This window comes from Carlito syrichta, unplaced genomic scaffold, assembly GCF_000164805.1.
Source record: "Carlito syrichta isolate Samal-C Ts95f unplaced genomic scaffold, Tarsius_syrichta-2.0.1 Scaffold270980, whole genome shotgun sequence".
Classification (NCBI taxonomy): Eukaryota; Metazoa; Chordata; class Mammalia; order Primates; family Tarsiidae; genus Carlito; species Carlito syrichta.
The window spans coordinates 213,503-233,652 of NW_007215076.1; the positions used below are offsets into that span (position 1 = coordinate 213,503).

General features: G+C 50.0%; 1 protein-coding gene across 1 annotated transcript in view; it reads left to right on the top strand.

Moving 5' to 3' along the window:
• The window catches only part of SFXN5 (sideroflexin 5), a 118,352-nt gene that overhangs the window by 79,428 nt on the left and 18,774 nt on the right, over window positions 1-20,150 (top strand). Inside the window, exons 11-12 of the mRNA XM_008052276.2 lie at window positions 12,239-12,354; window positions 14,579-14,664. Coding sequence (XP_008050467.1) covers window positions 12,239-12,354; window positions 14,579-14,664 — 202 coding nt within the window. The remainder of the gene's footprint in view (window positions 1-12,238; window positions 12,355-14,578; window positions 14,665-20,150) is intronic.

Here is a 20,150-nt window from a genome sequence, read left to right on the forward strand (position 1 = left end):
TGGTCCAGAGGTGGCCAGGGCTACTCTATGTCCTGCCTGGAGCACTTTGTCTCCTGCCTGGTGCACTTTGTCTCCATGTCTGCACTAGTTTTTCAGCAAGGTTTGTGTGTGTCTGTGCACGTGCGTGCATACGCACACACATGTGCTGAGTACGTGTGCTGAGTACGCTCCAGGATGCTTACTGCAGCCATTGCTCTCCCCTTGGGGAGAGGTGGTTTCGGGGCTGTGTTGTGCCTTGGTCTCGAACAGCAATCGTGTGGGAGATCTCATTTTCTATTTATACATGGAGATGTTAGGAAAGACGGTGAGCCCAGGAGCATGTGTGCTGGCATCAGAATCGATTGGGGACTGGTAATTAATTTGCTTAGAACTTAATTAATTCTCCAGTTCTTTCTTATTTGTGGACTGTCACGCCTAATTGTGTTCAGGAGCTTGAGCTCAGAGCAGGCCCTCTGTTAATTGACGTATGGTGGCTGTGAGGTGGAAGTTAATGGTTTGGGAAGCTGGGCAAACAATGTAATTAAAGGTCAATAGAGGAGGCATTGGAAAAATATATCCCCCCTCCCCCCGCACAGCCACTGGGCAGAGTCCGTTTTGGGGGATGCAGGATTCACAACCTTCTTGAGAGGTCTTGGGGGGAGGGCACGCTGGGAGGAGTTACCAGTGGGAGGGCCAAGTCCTGGGTCCCAGAGGGAGCACTGGCCAGGGAAACAGACACATCTTGTTGACAATAGTGGGCAGGGCAGAGGTGGCAGGGAAGTGGAGATCCCAGGTGTCCTCTATAAAACAGGCACTCCAGATCCTGCATAGGTATGTGTGGGCGGAGAGCAGGAAGCCCTGAAGGTCACCTCATGATGCCTGGCTGTGTCCACACAGAGCGGGGAACACTCGGTGAGTGTCACGCGCTAAGCAAGACCCCTATTTGGACCCTGAGCTCCCAGTGGGGAGTCCTGAGCCTCAGCATCAGTCAGCTGACTCTTTCTGAGGTGAATCACCTTCCTGCATGGACCGGAAATGCCAGTCTCAGCAGCCTTTTGCCAGGAAATGACTTCTTCCTGTGCCATCCCCAACAGTCCCTTATGTTAAATGTCACGTGTGTCGCATTGCCATGGAAAGCTCTCTGTACCTACCAGTGAGCCCCTTTCTCAGGACGTCCGGGAAGCCTGTGGGAGGTCTTCTGTTCACTCATACCCAATGTGCCACATACCTGCTCCCCGGCATTCATGTCCCCTTTGCCCCAGGCCACACAGGTCTTCGTGTCATCGATCCTACCTTCACTCTACTTCTTCCTCATGCTCAGTCCTGAAGGTAGCCATGGCAGTGCTGCCCCCAGGTCAGACAGAGCACAGCTCCTGAGGCCTCACCTCCTGTGAGCAAGAGATGGCAGTGCTCACCATGGCAGCTGTGTCCCAAGCTCTGGGACATGCACTGCCTCCGTTGAGGTCAGTGGGGCATCACATGGTGTCCACGGCACCTTCCTTGGCCTGCCCTTGTCCCTGCTGTCCCCCACTGCAGCTGTGGGGAATCTTGCCCTTTCCTCCGGCCTCTCCCTGGGCCCCAGGCCTCTGCCCCTGGCGCAGCTGTCTGGATGGCCACTCTTCCTACTACCTCAGCCCCACCCTCTGCCTTTGCTCAGCCGCCAGGCCTGCGTGACTCAGTTCAGACACCATCTCCTCTCCAAAGCCCTCCCTGGGAGTCCCAGTCAGGGTTAGCCTGCAGCACTCTGGGTGTGCTTATACCTATCTGGGGACTGCCTGTTTTGTTTCCAAGTCTGCCGCCCCCATCAGACTGCCAATACCCCAGGACAGGAAGTGGATCTCATCCGTCACTGCCCCTCAGCCCCTCTCTGTGCCTGGCACACAGTCAGTGCTCAATGTGGGTTTGTCCAGTGATCAGATGAGTGTTGAGACTGGGCACTTGGAGTGGAACCCCACCCTGAGGACCTTGGTGACCAGATTCTTGGCTACCTGGATAGTTATTCTAGACTTTTTTTGTTTTTTTAAAATTGTTTTTGAGTGGTCTGTTTTCTTGTGTAAGTTTTCACCATCTCTGTGGTCAGCAAGCCTGGGTGGATGGCCGATGGGCCCACCACTTTCCAGGTCATCCCAGGCACATTATCCAACCTGCCAGGCCATGGTTGCCCATCCATAAAATGGGGATACTAGTATTTCTATGCAAATATTTCATAAGGATTAACCCATGTCAGTCTCCTAGCATCCATGAGTATCTAGTAAATGTTAGTCCTCTTTCAACTCCACTCCCTTCCATCTGCCTCACTTAGGTGGAGAGACGTTCTTTTTTTCAGAAGATCCTGCCACTCTCGCTGGGCTTCCACTTATCAGAGCTACTCTTGACGTGTGGAGCCAGAATTAAACAGACTCCTTTGTTCTGGGTATTCTATCTTTAGCAAGAAGAACCAGAGAAGACATATTCCTGCTATTAGGGAACTTGTTATTTGGGGGTAAGAGATGGTCAAATCCTTAAAATGGCACAAAAGGCAAAATTTCCAGTGATAAATGCAATCAAGTTTTTTGGAGGATGAAATCCACTAAGTGTTATTTCTAATTCACCTTCCAATACCTCTAAGATTTTAGGAACCTAATGAATTATTTAGGGAGAGGGTATTTGTTTTTTAAAAAGCGGGGTGGTCATTAGATCATGTCGTCAAAGGCATGCGTGGCATGGTGGGGTGGATTTTGAGGAGCCATGGAGGGAAGGCTGGGCTGGGCTGGGTGCCAGAATTGGCGGCAGCCTCAAACCTGGCATGGAGCCCTGGAGTACGTCAGGACCAAGAAGACACGGCCAGTGGATCTAAGTCAGCCAGAGGGAAATCTCTAGTGATGTGTCCTAGGGCTCTGTCTTCAGTCTCACTCCCTTCAGTTATTTTATGCCTGCCTTGGATGGAGGAGGCCTGTGGCTCACATTCAAGAAACAGGGACATCAACCTGGCAGGGCTTGTGAATTCATGGGCAAGAGTTCCAGGAGCTAAAAAGATCTGTCGAGGTGGGCTGATGCGATCTCACCAGGTCTGAAGTAAGGCTTGCTGTTCAAAAGACGGAGCTATACAAGTGTGAGGGGCCAGCCCCTAGCACGGCCGGAGGATGCAGGACATAAGACCTGGGGATTCTGCGGGCTGTGTGCTCAGAATGGCTCCCCGGTGTGGTGTGTGCCTCTGATGACGCTCACTCAGATTTCAGCTGCATTACTAAAGATAGAATACCCAGAACAAAGGAGTCTGTTTAATTCTGGTTCCACACGTCAAGAGTAACTCCGGTGAGTGGAAGCCCAGCAAGAACAACAGATCTGTGAGCGCCTGTTATTGGAATGAGCTGCCTGACCCCTGGGTTTTAGTCAGTCTGATTAGTAGACTGACCTTAAAAGCGGTGAGGGGCATTCACCCATGACCAAGGCATCTGTTTCTGAGCAACTTGCTCAGGATTGGGCATATAGTAGGTGCCTAATAAATGTTACACAGATGGCATTCTGATTCAGAGATTTAATAATACTAAAATCAGAAGGCAGGAAAACCCAGAGGCAGAGAACGTGAGGGGCCATAAGGCAAAGGAGAGAGGGGTTATGAACACAGGAGGGAGTTGGGTGGTGGTGCTGGTTGGGGTGGGCGGACCTTCTGGAGAACAGTAGAGGGCATGTTGGGGCTGTGAGTTAGCCTAGGGTTTGAGCTTTATCCTATGGTTCGTGGGGAACCATTGAAGAGTCTCAAACCAGGGAGCAGCTATGATAAAAGTGAGCTTTTAAGAAGATGGGTGTGTTAGCAGGTATTAAGAGATTCCAAACTTCCTAGTCAGCCCTCTCCTAGATTTAGAGGCTGATTATTCCATCCAGAAAGTCCCAGTCCTGAGCTGCTGACACTTCAGTATGGGTTGTGAAACTGCCCAAATTCTCAGCTATTTAAAAGAAAATCTGTGCCATTTAACACTGCCTCTCAGGTGGAATAATGGGCATTATTGTGAAATCAAGCAAATGTTAGGGTAGACATCCTCATTTGATAGTCACCACGCCTTTAGAGGTAGAGGGGTTGTATTCTGCTGTGATTTGAGTGTGAGAGAGTGTGTGTGAAGGTGGTGATGCACACACATGTACACTTGAATGCACAAATCATCTCTGGCATGTGAACCTGGCTGCAGGGGTTACTGCTGGGGAGAAGGAGCAGCTGAGGGTCAGAAGACTTACTTTTTGTTCCCCGTTTACACCATTGGAATCATTTACTGTGTCACCTACAAAAGAGGGAAGGATGAGAGAAAGGGAGGAGAGAAGAGGAGACAGAGAGAAGGGAGGGGAGGCCAGCATTACCTTCCCTCCTTCATATGAGGAAGTGGAGTCTGGAAGCACTTTGTTCAGCATCAATCTGGAGCCAGAATGGCAACTCAAGTCTCATGGTTATTAGTCTCATGGCTTTGTTTGTTTATTTTAATGAAAATGGCTCTATTTTATAAAGTTAAACAATCCTACTTCTCTCCCCCAGAGACTAGCATGTATCCCTCCAAATTCAAGTTAACATCTAAACATGTACAAATCTCTGCCTATTATATTCATATGTAGTAGAAATAGGCCTATATAAATATAATTTAAGACAAACGAGTTCCTATGTGTGTACAATGCTTTTTAACCTCACAGTGAATTTGGGATGTCTTTTCATGGCAGTCAAAATTCGAACTTATTCTTTCTAACAGCCACAGTAGTTTGTTCCATGGCTATTTTTAAAAATTATGATATTTAATTTTTCAACCAACATAGAAAATAGAGGAAATGGGGAAACAAAACGTTAACTACACTCAAAGCCCTCCAAGACTGCCACCGTCTTAATTCTGGTTTCTTTCTCTCCTGAGGAAGGCACTGACCTGGAGCCAGTATATCCCCCCGTTTAGGTTTTTATATTTTATCACATGTGCCTGTACCATAAACCATCAGTTGTATTGTCTATGTATGTTTAAATTTTTATCTTAATTGTATCATAGTGTACATATCCTTTTGAAACTTGCTTTTCATTGTGGTTTTGAGATGCATCCATGTTAATACATACATATTCATTTTAGCCGCTATTGGCATTCTAGTGTGCGACTAGCTGCGGTTGATTAATTGGGGACATTTAGATTGTTCCCATTCTCTCATTATTATACACACTTCTGCTGTAAAAAACCTTGTACACATGTCTATGTGCACATGAGTAAGCGGTTCTCCTGGGCAGGGGTTTTCAAGCCTTCATCTGTATTACAGTCACCCAGAAAGCTTAAAAAAGAATCTGGGCCCTACCTCAGATTTGGTTTCAGTCATGTAGCCAGTGTTGGGAATCATGTCAAGGGTAGGTACCTAGAAATGGAACGAGCATGTTAGGAGCTATGCACGTTTCTAGCTTGAGTAGATACTGCCAAGTGGGCAAACCAGCTTTTACCCCACCTGCAGGATATGAATTTTTGTTTCTCTACGTCCTCTTCAACACCACATCAACATTTGGTATTATCGATCTTTTAAAATTTTTGTTCATCTAAAATGACTTGTTTCTCATTTTAATTTGCATTTTTCCAATGCCCAGGATGGTTGAGACTTTTCTTAACTTTATTGGGCATCTGGGCTTCCAAATAGAATAGTGAGCAAGAAGGAGATCTCTATTTCATACCATACACAAAAATAAATTCCGTATAGATTAAAGACTGAAATGTAAAAAGTAAAATTTTAAACTTTCAGAAGAAAATACAGATGAACATTAAAATAACGATAGTTTCATAACGACACCAAAAATACATACCAGAAAAGAAAGTATTGTTTATTTGACTACATATTAAACTCTACGACAGAAGACACCACCATCAAAGTGAGAAAAACAAGCCACCAGCCGGGAATAGCTATTTGTAAACCCTTTAACCCATGAAGATTCCTCTCCAAAACATATGAAGAACCCCTGCAAATTGACTTTTTTCTTAGATTTAGGAATCTGTCTTTGACTGCTAGTAAGAGTGAGTTCATGTTTATTAGGATTTCTATTTGATGAATTGCCTACACATATTTTTCTATGAGTTTGATCTTTGTGTCTTTTTCATACCAACCTTTAAAGCTCTTTATACATTTTAAGGATGTTTAGGACTGAAATAAGAAACCCTCAACTCAAACCGGTTTAAGTAATAAAGAAATTTGTTATTTTACAAAGGGTGAGTCTCCAGGGAGACATCCAGGGCTCCTCGTCCCAACCCCCTGCACTGCCCACTTCCCAATGGACTTCATCTTCAGGCGCACTCCTATCACCGTCCAAACACGGCTGCAGCAAGTCCAAGCCTCACGTCCATACCCAGACACATCTAGAGGGAAGAGAGGCTTCCAGATTGCTTGCCGTCCCTTCTTAGATGGGAGGAGACGTTTCCCAGAAGTCCCCAGCAAGCATTTCTCATTGGCTAGAATCAGGTCACATGCTCCTTCCTAGACCAATCTCTATGGGGAGGGTTATTGCTATTAGTTTGGACCAATCTTTTGGGGAAGTCAGTCACCATAACCCTCCATAGGTTAATATTAGTAGCCCTTTGTTTATCCTATATAAGAAGTATATTTTCCTAGTTTTCCATTTCTTACAGTATGTGTTTTTTTTTTTATTGTACTATTTTTTGAGACAGGGTCTTGCTCTGTTGCCCAGGCTGGAGTGCAGTGGTGCAATCATGGCTCACCGCAGTCTCGAACTACTGGGCTCAAAAGATCCTCTTGCCTCAGCCTCCTGAGTAGCTGGGACTAAAGGCATGCACTACCACGCCTGGCTAATTTTATTTTATTTTTATAGAGACAAGGTTTTGCCATGCAACTCAGGCTGGTCTTGAGCTCCTGGCTCAAGCAGTCCACTTCAGCCTCCCAAAATACTAAGATTACAGACCCTCCCTACTGCTCCCGGCCTCAATATGGTTTCTAAATAGATTTTCCATACAGATTTTGAATCCTATATTTCGAAGATGCCTCAGTTATAAAAGGTATTAATATAATAGCCTTTCAGAAGAGGAGAGAACTGTAACTAGTGTTCATTGGAAGGAGTAAGCAAGCATTCACTTATGCATTCACTACAAGATGCTTTCTTCAGTTCCACAGAGTCAGAGTCTAAACCTTTTTTAGATTTTCTAATTCTCTCTTGGATATTGATTATTAAACATGGCATCGTGATCTCTACTACTTTTTGTAGTCCTGATCCCTTTAGCCCTTTTAAGATTGACAGTATGCTTTCAAAGCATATTAAAGAATATTAGAAATATTTTGCTTGCATTTCTGATTTGGTTACACTTGTGGTTTCATTTTTTTTTCTTTACTTGAAGGAAAAAATATTCCTGAAATTATTCAACTTCTTTAGGAAGTTTCTGACGTACAGATACCTAAGCAGGGGACCCGTGAATAGGTTACACCAATCCCTGCTGGCTTTAAAATTAGTGTGATAGCCGGGTGCAGTGGCTCACACCTATAATCTCAGGACTTTGGGAGGCTGAGGTGAGAGGATTGCCAGAGCCCATGGGTTCAAGACCAGCCTGGGCAATTTGGTGAGACCTCATGTTTACAATAGAAAGAAAAAGAAATTAGTTGGGCGTGATGGTGTGTGCCTGTCGTTCCAGCTACTTGGAGGGCTGAGGTGGAGGGATCACCTGAGCCCAGCAGGTCGAGGCTGCGGTAGCTATGAGCGTGTCACTGCACTCCAGCCTGGGAAACAGAGTGAGACTCCAACTCAAAAAATCATAATAAAAAATAAAATTTGTATGATCTTCAATAACCTTGGCAATTTCTTTTAACTTTTTATGTAAGAGAATCGTGATGATATTCTCAATGTAGAAATCAAAATAATATAGAAAAATGTGTAAAAAAGTGGAAGTCTTTCAACAACCCCTAATGTTCAAATTGAGTTTCCTTCCCCAAGGGGACCAGCCTGTGAGGGGTGAACCTTCCAAAACATTACCTGTGGATTTATGCGTACATATATGTGTGTATACCAATTATAGGGTTTTACATACAGTAAATCATCATGTACATAGTCACTTTTTTCACATAACAGTTTGTTTTGGAGATCTTCCCATGTGAGTTCCCTAATGGTGGACATTTAGGTTGTTTCTAATTATTTGCTCTTACAAACAGTGCTATAATTAACATCCTTGTAAATGTCTCTTTGTGCATATGGGCAAGCATTTCTTTAGGGTAGCTATCTATGGTTTGGCAATTTCTACTGTCTTTAATTGCATTGCCTGGTATCTGGCAGACGATCTTCTGCATGTACAATAACTTTTTCATGTCCGTGCTCCATTATAGTGTAAGTTTTAGAAAGATGTTTTAGGCAACAATTAGGAATCTAAGTTTAAGTTCAAATTTTGTATGGATTGCTGTGGTCAGCTGAGGTGACACTTGAATGAACAGATACCTCTACGCATGACTAGATTCACACACATACAGGCAATTGTGTTGGGTAGCAGCTAAGTCCCCTCCCCACCCCCAACATTCATTGTAAGGCATATCATGACTTTTAAAACATTAAAATATGGGAAACTGCATCTTAGAATTGAGGCGTTGTTATATTTTGTTTTCCCCAAATCAATAGCCCATTGCTATACCTCTGTGTCGAAATGATCCTTTCCCTGTGATTTGATATGACTGCTTTACTACCAACTGATTTCCCCGACAGGTGTGTGTGCTGCAGGACTGTTCTACCACATTAATCTGCTTGTCTATTCCCGTCCTGGTTCAGGGAGCAGGCTCCCCTGTGCTCTGCTTTTAGAGAACTTTCTCCCACATTTGTCTTTCTGCCAATGGCTCTTTCTTTTTCCCCACCCTGGTGCTTCATTAGCTGTTCACAATCTGCTTGATTTTGCTTGGCAATGGGTCAGATGCGAGAACATCTGCAGCAGTCAAGGGCATGTTTTCCTCAGGACTTGACACTGAGCTTGCCATCATCCAGAAGCAATGCCTTTCTCTGTCTCTCTCTCTCTCTCTCTCTCTCTGTCTCTCTCTCTCTCTCTCTCATGCCGTGACATCTCCCTCGTTGCTGCTCCAACATCAGTTATGCCTGAGTCTTGAATGGTGTCAATCTGAGTTGAAAATGTGCCAGCTTTTTTAACAGAGGAAACCCATGGCCCATGGTTGTGTGTGCTCTCACTCTCTTTCCTTTGCTTAGGCTCTCAGTGTCCCTGTCACAGGAGCTAGACTTGCCAAGAGTGGGAAGGGAGGAACCAGGGATGGTTTGCAAAGGACATGGCAGAATTGAAAGTTCTGGATGAGATCTTGGAAATGAAATCAGTGTCACAGGCTAGCATTCTCATTGCTCAGAGGCAGGGATGGCTAGTAGTCTGTGCATACAACAGGTGCTCAATAAATGGACAACCAGTGTACATAGCCAACAGAAGAGATTATAGGACATGTGCCATCTGAGTAGGCAGTAAGAACTGGCTGTTCTGAGGGAGGAACTTGGGGTTGCCATCATTCTGAGATGACTCTTAGGGTTTTCTCTTTCTTTTTTTCCATCCAGTTAGCTTAGATGAGAGTGGAGAATTGTCACCCGTGAAAATGTCTTGGAGGGTTTGTATGAGGGGAAGGAGGCTGGGTGTTTGCTTCCTCTCATCTTTTGTCTCAAGTGGTGTTGTGTTTGAATCAAAGTTGTCTTGCTAGCCCTACCCTTTACATTTGGAAATTGTGAAGAGTAAGCGAGACACAACCATGAGCCTGGGGTGGGTCCGCCTTCCCCTCCACACATAGTCTCTCTTCTCTTTGACACACACACACACACACACACACACACACACACACACACACACACAGTGGAGGATTCCCCTGACCGGACATGGGTGCAGGTGCAGGGGCTGACATTTTGTGTGAGCTCAGCCAGCATCCAGAAATCCCACGGAGACTCTCGGTGCTACTCATCTTTAACACCCACAGAAGCCAAGCAGAGGTTGGGCTGGCAATGGCTCAGGTTGTCGGAGTGAGCTGAGTCCCTGGCCTTAAGGGGATGCTCATCTCCTGGGCCACAGTCCTGTAACCTTGCCTTCTGGAAAGGTGGTGGTGGTGGTGGTGGGGAAGGAGGGCTTCTTAGAGGGCAGGAATTGATGCCTTTCAGGACAGAAGACCCCTCCATCCTTTCCTGTGGGGTTTCTTGGTTCTCCTGGGAACTGAGGGCCTGGCAGCCCCAGGGGTGTGGAGGATGCAGAGCATCTCTACTGCCACTAGAGGGCATGTCACTAACACAAAGGCCAGGTGCCAGCTTCCCAAGGCCACCCTGGGGGCCCATCTGGACCCTGAGCCCTGGGGACCCTGGGACTGGCCTGTGGGGGTGAGGAGGGAGAGACTCAAGAGCTGGATTGGAACTCAAGCCCAAATGGTCCCAAGCCCAGGCTGCCAACCCCTCCTCCAGGTCATTCCTGGCTGGCTGAATCTTCTTTACCTTGGATTTGCCTTCTTAATTCTGTCCGTCTCTCGCTGTGGCAAAAACAAGGGTTTCTCACTGTCAGCACTATTGACATTTGGGATCAGATAATCCTTTTGCTGTGGAGGCGGTCTTGTGCATAGTAGGATGTCCAGCAGCATCTATGACTTCTGCCCACTAGATACCAGTAGCCCCCCATCCCCAGATGATGGTCATCGAAAATGTCTCTGGACGTAGCCAAATGTCTCACAGAATCATCCCTGGAAGCAACTGTTAAGATAGGCGAGCACACCTGCTAGGGACAGGAGGGGCGCCAGGCTGGGGTCCCAGGCCAGAGAGTCTGCCCATGGCTCCCACTGTGCCGAGCATTGCATGGAAGCAGTAGAGAAGCTCAAAGATGGTGCGTGTGCTCGAAATACATTTCAGAACTGTATTTGGCCTCCTGCTTTTCTTCTGCAAAGACTGCAGATTCTTTCGGTCTTCCCCTGCTCATTCCACCTCCCCACTTTATTGGAACAGACAACCGAGGCTTAGAGACCCCCGGGGTCTCAAGCCACGCCTCACCTGCAGAGCCCTGACCCCCAGCTGTGTGCTCCCTGGACCGCTCATTGGCTCGGGCATCGGGAGCATCTGTGGTCTCCCTCCCACTCCGCCTGCCCACTAGGCCCTACCACCCTCCAGCTCCCCAAACCCTGGTGCCCCCCCACTGGAGGGAGGGGGAAGCAGCAGGTGTTGATGCTAATCAGCGTTCACAGCCCAGAACTGCAGTCGCTCCCAGGCTCACACACTCCCCAAAATTAAACACTCATTATACAAAATTAATTGACATTAATTAGCAAAAATTAAAACTTTAAACACAGCAAGGCGCTTTTGGGGGAGGAGTAAGGCAGGCGGGCTCTGCGTTTGTCACCCCCCACTCCCCACCTGCCCACCACTCCCCCCGGCTTCCATCCTGAAGCAGGGCGGAGGAGTTCGGGCATGGTCAGCACCCACACTGCAGAGGCCACGGGGCCAGGCCCAGCCACATGAGCCCCAGGCAAGGGGAGCAGAAAGAGGCTCCCTGAGCTCGTTGCTGGCTGATGGGTGGTCTCCAGCCTTCTGCATCCAGTGCTTCAACTAGGGAGCAGGAATCCTCCCCTCAGGCCAGATCCCCGAGATCTCAGCTGAGACAGGGGAGGGGCATGGCCAAAGGAAGCAAGAATGTAGAAGGCCTGCCTTTAACTGGGCCTGCTCCTAGCCCAGCCCAACCCTCCTTTCTCCTGGATTTCCAGAGGCTAAGGCACTGTGGCCTTTCCACTCTGTCCCACTTGGCTGTGTGACCTCAGATAAGTCGCTCCCTCTCTCTGAGCCTCAGTTTTCCATCCCTATGATGAGGAGGCGGTGCTGGGTCAGCACTGAGGTTCCTGCCTGCTCTGGCACCTACTGTCAGGGAAGCAAATCTCTGGGAACTTGATTCACTCTGCGGCACAAAGGGCTGGATGTGAGGACTGGCGATTCAAGAGGATGGGGTGAGCTGCTGATGGGGGAACACCAGGCCCCGGTGGCGGTGTGTCTCCAGGCCAGAGAGCCCTCCCAGATGGGTATCGACTTGGCCTGCCCTGAGGAGAGGAGAGCAGCACCCTTGATAAGTGGCCTCTCTCTAAGCCCTGGTAGATGTCCTTCTAACACCTGTCCTGTTCCACCTTTGCCCCTCAGGTCCCCAAGGGCCCTCAAGTCCCTCCCAGACTGACAGACAGTTGGACACCAGAACCCTCCCTTCGCCCACCACATCAGAACACAGAACCCTGTGGCTTGGGTGGGGGAGGAACCCAGCAGTCTCCCCCTCCCCCTTGCTCCCGGCACCCCCTCTCTCTGCAGCCAGCGCCAATATCTGCAATGTGGTCCTGATGCGTTACGGGGAGCTGGAGGAAGGGATTGATGTCCTGGATGGTGACGGCAACCTTGTGGGCTCCTCCAAGATCGCAGCCCGACATGTAGGTCTGCCCGGGGTGCTGGGGGCCGGTGGGGAGGCCAGCAACAGGGAGGGGGGATTGGTTTTCCCTTAACATGTTCCTTTCTCGGGGCTTCTGTCCACAGTACCCTAGCTCTGTCCTCTTGATGCCTCCTCCTCCCGTCTTCATGAGCCCTGGCCTGGAGATCTGGCCCCAGCCAAGCCTGTCCTCCTGTATGTGGTCCCTTACTGTGGCTATGATCCATCCCCATCTCTTGTCCCAGCCCCTTAGGACCCAGTTTCTCAGATCACTTCAGGCAGTTGAGGTGTTGATTGGTGAGGGCCGAGGAGATTCCCCTAGAGCTCTCTTGCTCCTCCCCAGATCTAGGGCCTCCCCCCACCCCCAGGGCCTTCACATCCTCTTGGGTAAGAAGAGGAAGCCTGGGAGGCCAGCAGTTTGTGGTTCTGGGTTAATAGGCATATTTGCAGGTGACACCTCATGGGGGAGTGAATTCATGAGGGCAAGAGATTTCAGGCTTCAGAGGAGTGGAGAATATTTTTTTACAAGAAGACCTTTCACCTCTGGTTTCACTGGCCTCACCCACTCTAGCAATTAAGACTTTTTTTTTTGAGTTGGAATCTCACTCCATCACCCGGGCTGGAGTGCAGTGGCATGCTCACGACCACCCCAGCGTCGACCTGCTGGGCTCCGGCAATCCTTCTGCCTCAGCCTTCCAAATAGCTGGAACTACAAGTGTGTGCTACCACGCCTGGCTCATTTTTTATTTATTGTAGAGACGAAGTCTCACCAAGTTGCCCGGGTTGGTCTCGAACCTGTGGGCTCAGGCAATCCATTCGCCTCAGCCTCCCAAAGTGCTGGGATTCCAGACTGAGCCACTGAGCCCAGCCAGCAATTATAATTTTTTAAAAACTCGAACCCATCTGTACAACCTTGTGTTTCCCAGTCTTTATGCCAGGGGTGGTTAGTGGCTCATCCTACTGCCCTGGGCTCTGGCTTCTGAGTTCTGGGTATGGGGCAGGGGGTGGGGGTAGGGGTCTGCCATAAGGTAGCCGAGTATTCACCTCTGCTTCAGCCACTGTCCTCACCAGCTCCCACGTGGGGCCCAAACCTCAGCCCTGTCATGAGACCTTCCCGATAAGCCGTTAGTCTGGGAAGAGCCCTTGCCAAGTCAGTGCCCCTCCAAAATTTGCACGGGCAAGGGGCTGGGGGCGCCATGCTGATACTGCATCTTCTGCTCCCTGCACTGGCACTAGACCCTCCCTTATCCCCATGCCTGTGGGACCCTCTCCCAGGCCTTCCTGAAGCCGACCATGAAGAGCTGAAGTTCCCGGGAGAAATTTTCAGCCCTGAGCCCTTTGTCAGAGGGGATTTAGCCTCAGTTTCCTACCTAATCCCAACCTCCTACCCCAACCCTGTTCTTTTCCCCAGCCCCCATGATGGGGAACAACCATGATACTCCACCTCTCAGTGCCAAGCAGCAAGGAAACCCAAGCCTTTCTGCATCCCTGGGCTTCCTTCAGCCTGGTTGGGTCTGTTTCTTACTCTCTGGGTTCTGCTGGGGTTCATGGGTTATGAGCTGTCCTTGGGGCCTCCTCTGAGGACTGCAGCCCCACAATGGCTGTCAGAGCACAGAATGGCACTGCTGTGCCCTGGACTGCAGCCCGACCCAGGAGTTCCTCAGGAGCCCCCCAAGCAGGGCCCCAGGCAGATCCCCATAGAGAGCCCAAAGATGCACAGCATCTTACAAAGCCAACCTCTTGTCACTAAGAAAGCCTCGCCCAAGGCCAAGAGACACAAGATCTTCCAAATATTTGTCTTTAAGGGATGTCCGAAAAAAAAGGTGAATTCCAGAAACTCTGTCCTCCCTTAGCTCCATGAGCTTCACGTGGCTCACCAAACCCCAGCTGTTTCTTCTGGTCCTCCTTGTACCTGCTTTGCTTTTGGACATGCTGGGCAGGTGCGCCCATCACCCCAGGGAGCTCAGCCCCTTTCTGGGCTGCTTCTGTGTCACCATCCCTCCCCTACAAGTGGCAGGTGACAGGAATCTGCTCTTTTCAAATGTGTGTGGCAAGAAGATGGTGGCTTTTTTCCTGCTATTTGGAATACAGCTTTGTGAGCAATTCTGTGAATAATTCTATTCAGCCAGATGTGTGGCACATACACCGAGGGGCTCGGGGCAGGGTGTGCTGTCCTGTCACCTGGCCATCCAGGGCCCTTCTCACCACAACCTCTACCTGCCGTTCAGGCCCTGCTGGAGACGGCGCTGACGCGAGTGGTCCTGCCCATGCCCATCCTGGTGCTACCCCCGATCGTCATGTCCATGCTGGAGAAGTGAGTTGGGGCAGCAGGACAGAGAAGCCACTGTGGGGAGGAGGGAAAGAGGGAAGGGAAACGGGCCGGCCCAGGGCAAGGAATGAGGGAGCAACTGGCAGCCCACCCCAGTTTGTTCAGAGGGTGAAAAGTGTCCTGCTCTGTTTTCAGACTCTCAAACAGTGCTTCTGGAATCTTTCTGTGGGAATGCATGGGTTTTACCCTGGGCTTGGTGTTGTGGGGGATATCCATATGGACAAGGTTGGTCTGCCGGAGGGGCTGGCTGTTCTCTCTCTGTCTCTCTCTGTCTCTCTCTCTCTCTCTCTCTCTCTCTCTCTCTGTGTGTGTGTGTGTGTGTGTGTGTGTGTGTACAGTGCAGGACCATTTGTAAAGACAGAGTCTGAGGTTCAGGTACAAAGATTAGATGTGAGGCCAGGCCCTTTGCAGGCATCTACCGTGAGGCAAATCCCACCTCGCTGAGCCTCAGTTTCTCTGCTTATCACCTCGCTGAGCCTCAGTTTTTCTGCTTATGAAATACAAATAGTAGTAACCTTACTACCTCCCTCAGAGGGATGTTCTGAGAACTCCTATTTGTCCTGACTGTAAACAAATAAGGGCACATAGTAACAATAACAGAGTGATGATTCTATTAATTAACGGGTGTGAGATGGAGTTGGGATTCAGGGAGGGCAGGCCCTGAGGACAAGGGCAGAGCTGGGAGAAGGCAAGGGCGAGCACAGGCCGTGTGGAGTGGGCCTGGAGGTACAGGTCCCTGGCTTGTGTAGGTAACAGTAAGGAGAGGATTGCCCCCTCCCTCAGTTCCTCCTGGGGCCCCCACCCAGTGGGGATACCTAAGGCAGCCGTTGAAATTGAGGGTGTGCAGGGTAACGAAGTACTTACTGCATCCCAGTCCTTTCTTAGAGCTCTGCCTGAATGTCACCTCCTCAAAGGGACCCTCCCTGACCACCCCACCAGGAAAGCAGTCACCGTTACTCATTATTTCCTCTCCCCTCACACTCCCTTATTTTTCTTCCCAGCAGTTACTAATATCTGAGATTATTTATCGAGTTGTGTGTCATCCGTCGGCCCCACCAGAATGTCATCTCCATGGAGGCAAGTCCGTCCTTTGGTGACTGCCCTGTGTAGCATCTAGCACAGTTCCTGGCACCCAGTAGATGCTCAGTGAGTGAGTGTGGAATGAATGAATGGGTGAGTGAATGAATGCTCTCACCTAACCCTCACAACAGGGCATTGGCGGTAAGCATGATGTCTGAATATTTTACAGATGAGGAGGGGAAGGCAAAGAGAGGTGATAGCATCTAGGAAACAGCAGCACCAAGGAGGCATAGGAATATGGCTGCCAAGCCTGGGCTCTTCCTATCACACACTGCTGCCTCTTGCGTCTCCAGGTCACATCATGGCATCAGCATGTGTTGGGTCCTGCCATGCCTGGAGGCCGGAGGAGCAGATTTGAGGCCTGGCCTCAGGAAGTCTGTGTTTTATAAGGGAAATAGGCAAGGTGAGAGCGGGCAGTATGTGAAGGAAGCCAAGGTGACCTTGAGAGGAGGGAGCACTGTGAGTCCTGTAGCAAGGAGGGCTGGTCCCCAGGGAGGAGTCCCTAAGAGTAGGGTAGAATTTTTGTGGAAGGTACAGCTTTCTGGGCAGGGTGAGACCTGTTGTGTGACACTGAAGTCCAGCTTTTTTGAAGCCAAGTGTGCTCGTTGGGGCCAGCTGATGTGGCCAGCTGAGGAGACGATCTCTCCCTCACCCTAGGAGAGGATAGAGCCTCGGAAAGTACCTGAGCAAGGGCAGAGTATGTTGCACACTAGGATTTAAGAAAATTAACCTGGTATGGAAGTTTGCAACAGACAAAAATAAGCGGATTTTAGGAGGGCAGTCACTTGTGCTCCCCTGACCCTTGTATACTTAGCCCCTTCATGAACTGAGGTTGTCCCCAAATACCACTGACTGCAAGTACCCACAAGGAGACAACAGGGAAAATGAGAAAGGTGGGTTTCTGTCTTTGAAACTACTGAATCCTGAACTTGGCATTGTGAAGCAGGTTCACCAAGCATTGCTTATTCTATCATTTGCACCATGAGTCTGGTGAGATAGAACGCTTGCACTACAAGCTAAGCAAAGCAGTTTTATACTCACAGGTAGGCTTTGGGGGACGATGGAAGCCTAGGATTCATGGCAAACTGGTCCCTCAAGGCTCAGGAAAGCTGCCAAGGGAGAACAGTCTCGTCTGCCCATGTCCCACATTGCACTGCAACTGAGGGACCCTGAAAGCACTCCACCCTGGGTTTTATACCCTGGGAGAAATTGGATTGCTGGGCTAAAGTGTTGCAGGACATCCTGTCCTGAAAGCAGCAGGAACAGAGCCCAGGCTGTTCCAGACAGTCCCTCCTTTTCTCAGAATGTTTTATTTCCAGCACATTCTGCAGTTAGCCTAAGAACTACAAGAATGGGGGTGGGAGGAGCTAGGTCAGCCAAGGTCACCCAGGGACCTGTCCTTCTGCAGGGATTTGCTGGAGAAAACCATGGTCTGTGGTGCCCTTCCAGGTGGAATCGGAGTTGAGATGCAGAAAGTGGAATGATGGTTAATGTTCCATTGACCTGGGGGCTTACACTGGGCTGCAGCAGTCATGAGAAGTTGGGATGATTATTCTCCTTCTCAACCTCCCCAGCTTGGGATCTGCCTAGTGCCTGGGAGCCGCAGAGTTTGACTCAGCTTAGGGTCCAAAGAAGCCCTTCTGGCAGGGTAGTGAGAGGCTGGCGGTTTAGTGCTCCTGGCAGCCTTGTATTTGGTCGGTCCTTTCCTGGAGCTCCTCGGAGGGTCCCAGAGAGAAGAGTCCAGCCCAGGCTCCCCCAGGAATGTCAAGATGCATAAGGCCTAGTTGGCTCCCTCAAAAACGTGTTCATCTCACATGTACTTGAGAACTGCAGACCTGTGTGACAGGAGAGGCAGAACAATGTGCCAGAGCCCGTGGGGATGTCCAGTAGGAAGCTGAAATCAATGTCCACACAACGAAATCCACTCCACCTCTTTCTACCAGTCTAATGTAGTGGTGAAGCCGCTCTCAGCCTCAGTTTCCTACCTGGAGAGTGAGAACACTGCCCCTTCATCACCTAGCTCACGGGGCTTTGCATCTTGCACCATCTGGCAGCTTTCTGGCTGTCTGTATTGCTCCCGCAACGTGCCCCATAGCCTTTTGGTGCAGGGACACGAGAGCAGGGCTTCTGCAGAGGAGGCTGGTGGGGGAGGCAGCCCCCACCCTTGGGGACCCCTGGTTGGGTGAGGGAGTCAGGACAGCCAGGGAAAAAAGACAAAAGAACACTTACAAAGCAGCCTACTTGCAAATTAATGGAGTGCAAACGAAAACTGCACTCCAAGTGCTGAAGGAATGCACAGCAATTGGGGTGGGGGTGCGGGAGGGACAAGCTGTTGTGTGGCTGGGGCCTGCCTTACTCCTTACTTCGCCTCTGGCCTCAGTTTATCCTTTCTAGGAGAAGCACTCAGAGCCAAGGTCCCTGGATTTCCTGCTGGGATAAGAGAGAGGTGGGAACTCGGTGTGCTCTGTTGTCCTTGACTCTGAGACTAAGAGGAAAAGAGTTTCAAGTCACAGGCAGAGGATCCTCCAGCCCCAGCCCAGAGCAGGGGCTGCCTGGGAGGGGACACAGCCCCTCACCTTCCACGCACCCACCCGCTCCCTAGCAGGCTGCAGGGGCTCATACTCCACACACATCCTGCAGCACCAGCCATGCTGAGGAGGAAGCTAGGTTTAGACCCAGGACTGGAATGGACACCCCCAGATGTAAATTATCCCTCACCCCTCAGCCCCCACCCCAGCTCAGAGGCAGGTCCCTGTGCTAGATCAGAAGCACTGTAACTCACTCACCCCCAGCCCAGCATTCCTGGCCCTGGGTTGGAGGGGGCCAGGCAGAGGCACCAGGCTGGGTCTAAGCTAGGTTGGGGTCCAGGCCACACCCTCTAGTGGGTTCCAGAGTTCGCTCCCACAGTCTCCTTCGCTCCCTGGGCTCCGGTATTTCCTTTCTCCCAGGCATTCACTTGGCTCTCTATCTGCATATCTTAACTCCCTCAGCTGCCTTTCTTGACCCTCCCGGCCACTCCCCTCTCCTCCTCCCCTCCCCCTGTCCTGCTACATTCACTTTCTGACCTGCTCAGGGCTGGGACTCCTATTTGGCTGCAGCCTCCTGCTTGCCTCCTTTCTGAGTTAAGAGCGCAGGCCTGGGACTTCCTGGACCCCTTTTCAGGTGGGGACTTCAGCCAGCCACCCCTGAGAGAGGACTGGAGGTCACAGGTCCACGTGGAAGGGAGTCTGTCCAGTGTCCTCACAGGGAGATTCCAAGGGCTGAACCTGTGGCCTGCTCCTAGCTGCCAGGGAGGAAGGGGACATCCTTCCAGGCCCTCAGTGACCCTCAGGGCTGTGCCTCCAGGGACTTCACACCCTCCTGTCTCTGCCACTGGACCCGGAGGGCAGCTTATTCCAAGCAGGGGCTTGGACAATGAGCCTTATGCCCCTCTTTCCTTGTCCTGCTAGAGAAGTTGATCTCAGGGCACACTCAGCCTTACCCCTGACCCTTCTGTGACTTTAGGAAGCCCAGGAGGCCTTGCACTGATGCAGGGAGCATGTGGGGCTAACATGGAGGAGTGCTGTGTGGGGGTGAGGGGGTCAGAGAGGTTTGAACTTGATTTAGGCACCTTTGTCCTACTGCCCTTAATCCTGTGGAAGCTTCCCTCTCCAATAGTTCCATTCTGGCCGCAAACAGCAGGACAGACCTTAGGGTCTGGGCCACTGGGAAGGGCTGGAGGACAGCCCACCCACCAGGATCCTACCTTCTCCCCGCAGGTAACATGAACTTAACATCAATAATGACACAATTAGTGAGCACTTACTGTGTGCCAGGCCTGGACTCACCCTTTTACTTGCATGGGATTTACAAGTAACTGGATCTTTAAAAACATTTTTTTTTTTTTGGAGTTGGAGTCTTACTTGTTGCTTAGGCCAGATGGCAGAGGCACACTCATGGCTACCACAGCCTCAACCTGCTGGACTCGGGGGGATTCTTCCACCTCAGCCTTCCAAGTAGCTGGAACCACAGGCACACGCCACCATGCCCAGCTAATTTTTTTATTTATTGTGGAAATGAGGTCTCGCCATTTTGCCCAGACTGGTCTTGAACCCCCTAGGCTCAGGCAGTCCTCTGGGCTATGCCTCCCAAAGTGCTGGGATTACAGGCGTGAGCCACCACCCCTGGCTAAGTGATTGGATCTTTATTTATACCTGAGCAGGAACATCCTGGGGCCGAGTTTCTCAGAAGTGTGCTCTGACATCACCCTTTTAGATCATGGCAGGTTGTTTAAAATGCAGATTCCTAAGTCTAATACCCACTCAGGATTTCATGACTGCAAGAGGCCCTTGAGACTCTGTATTTTTTTTTTTTTTTTTGAGTTGGAGTCTCACTCTGTCGCCCAGACTGGA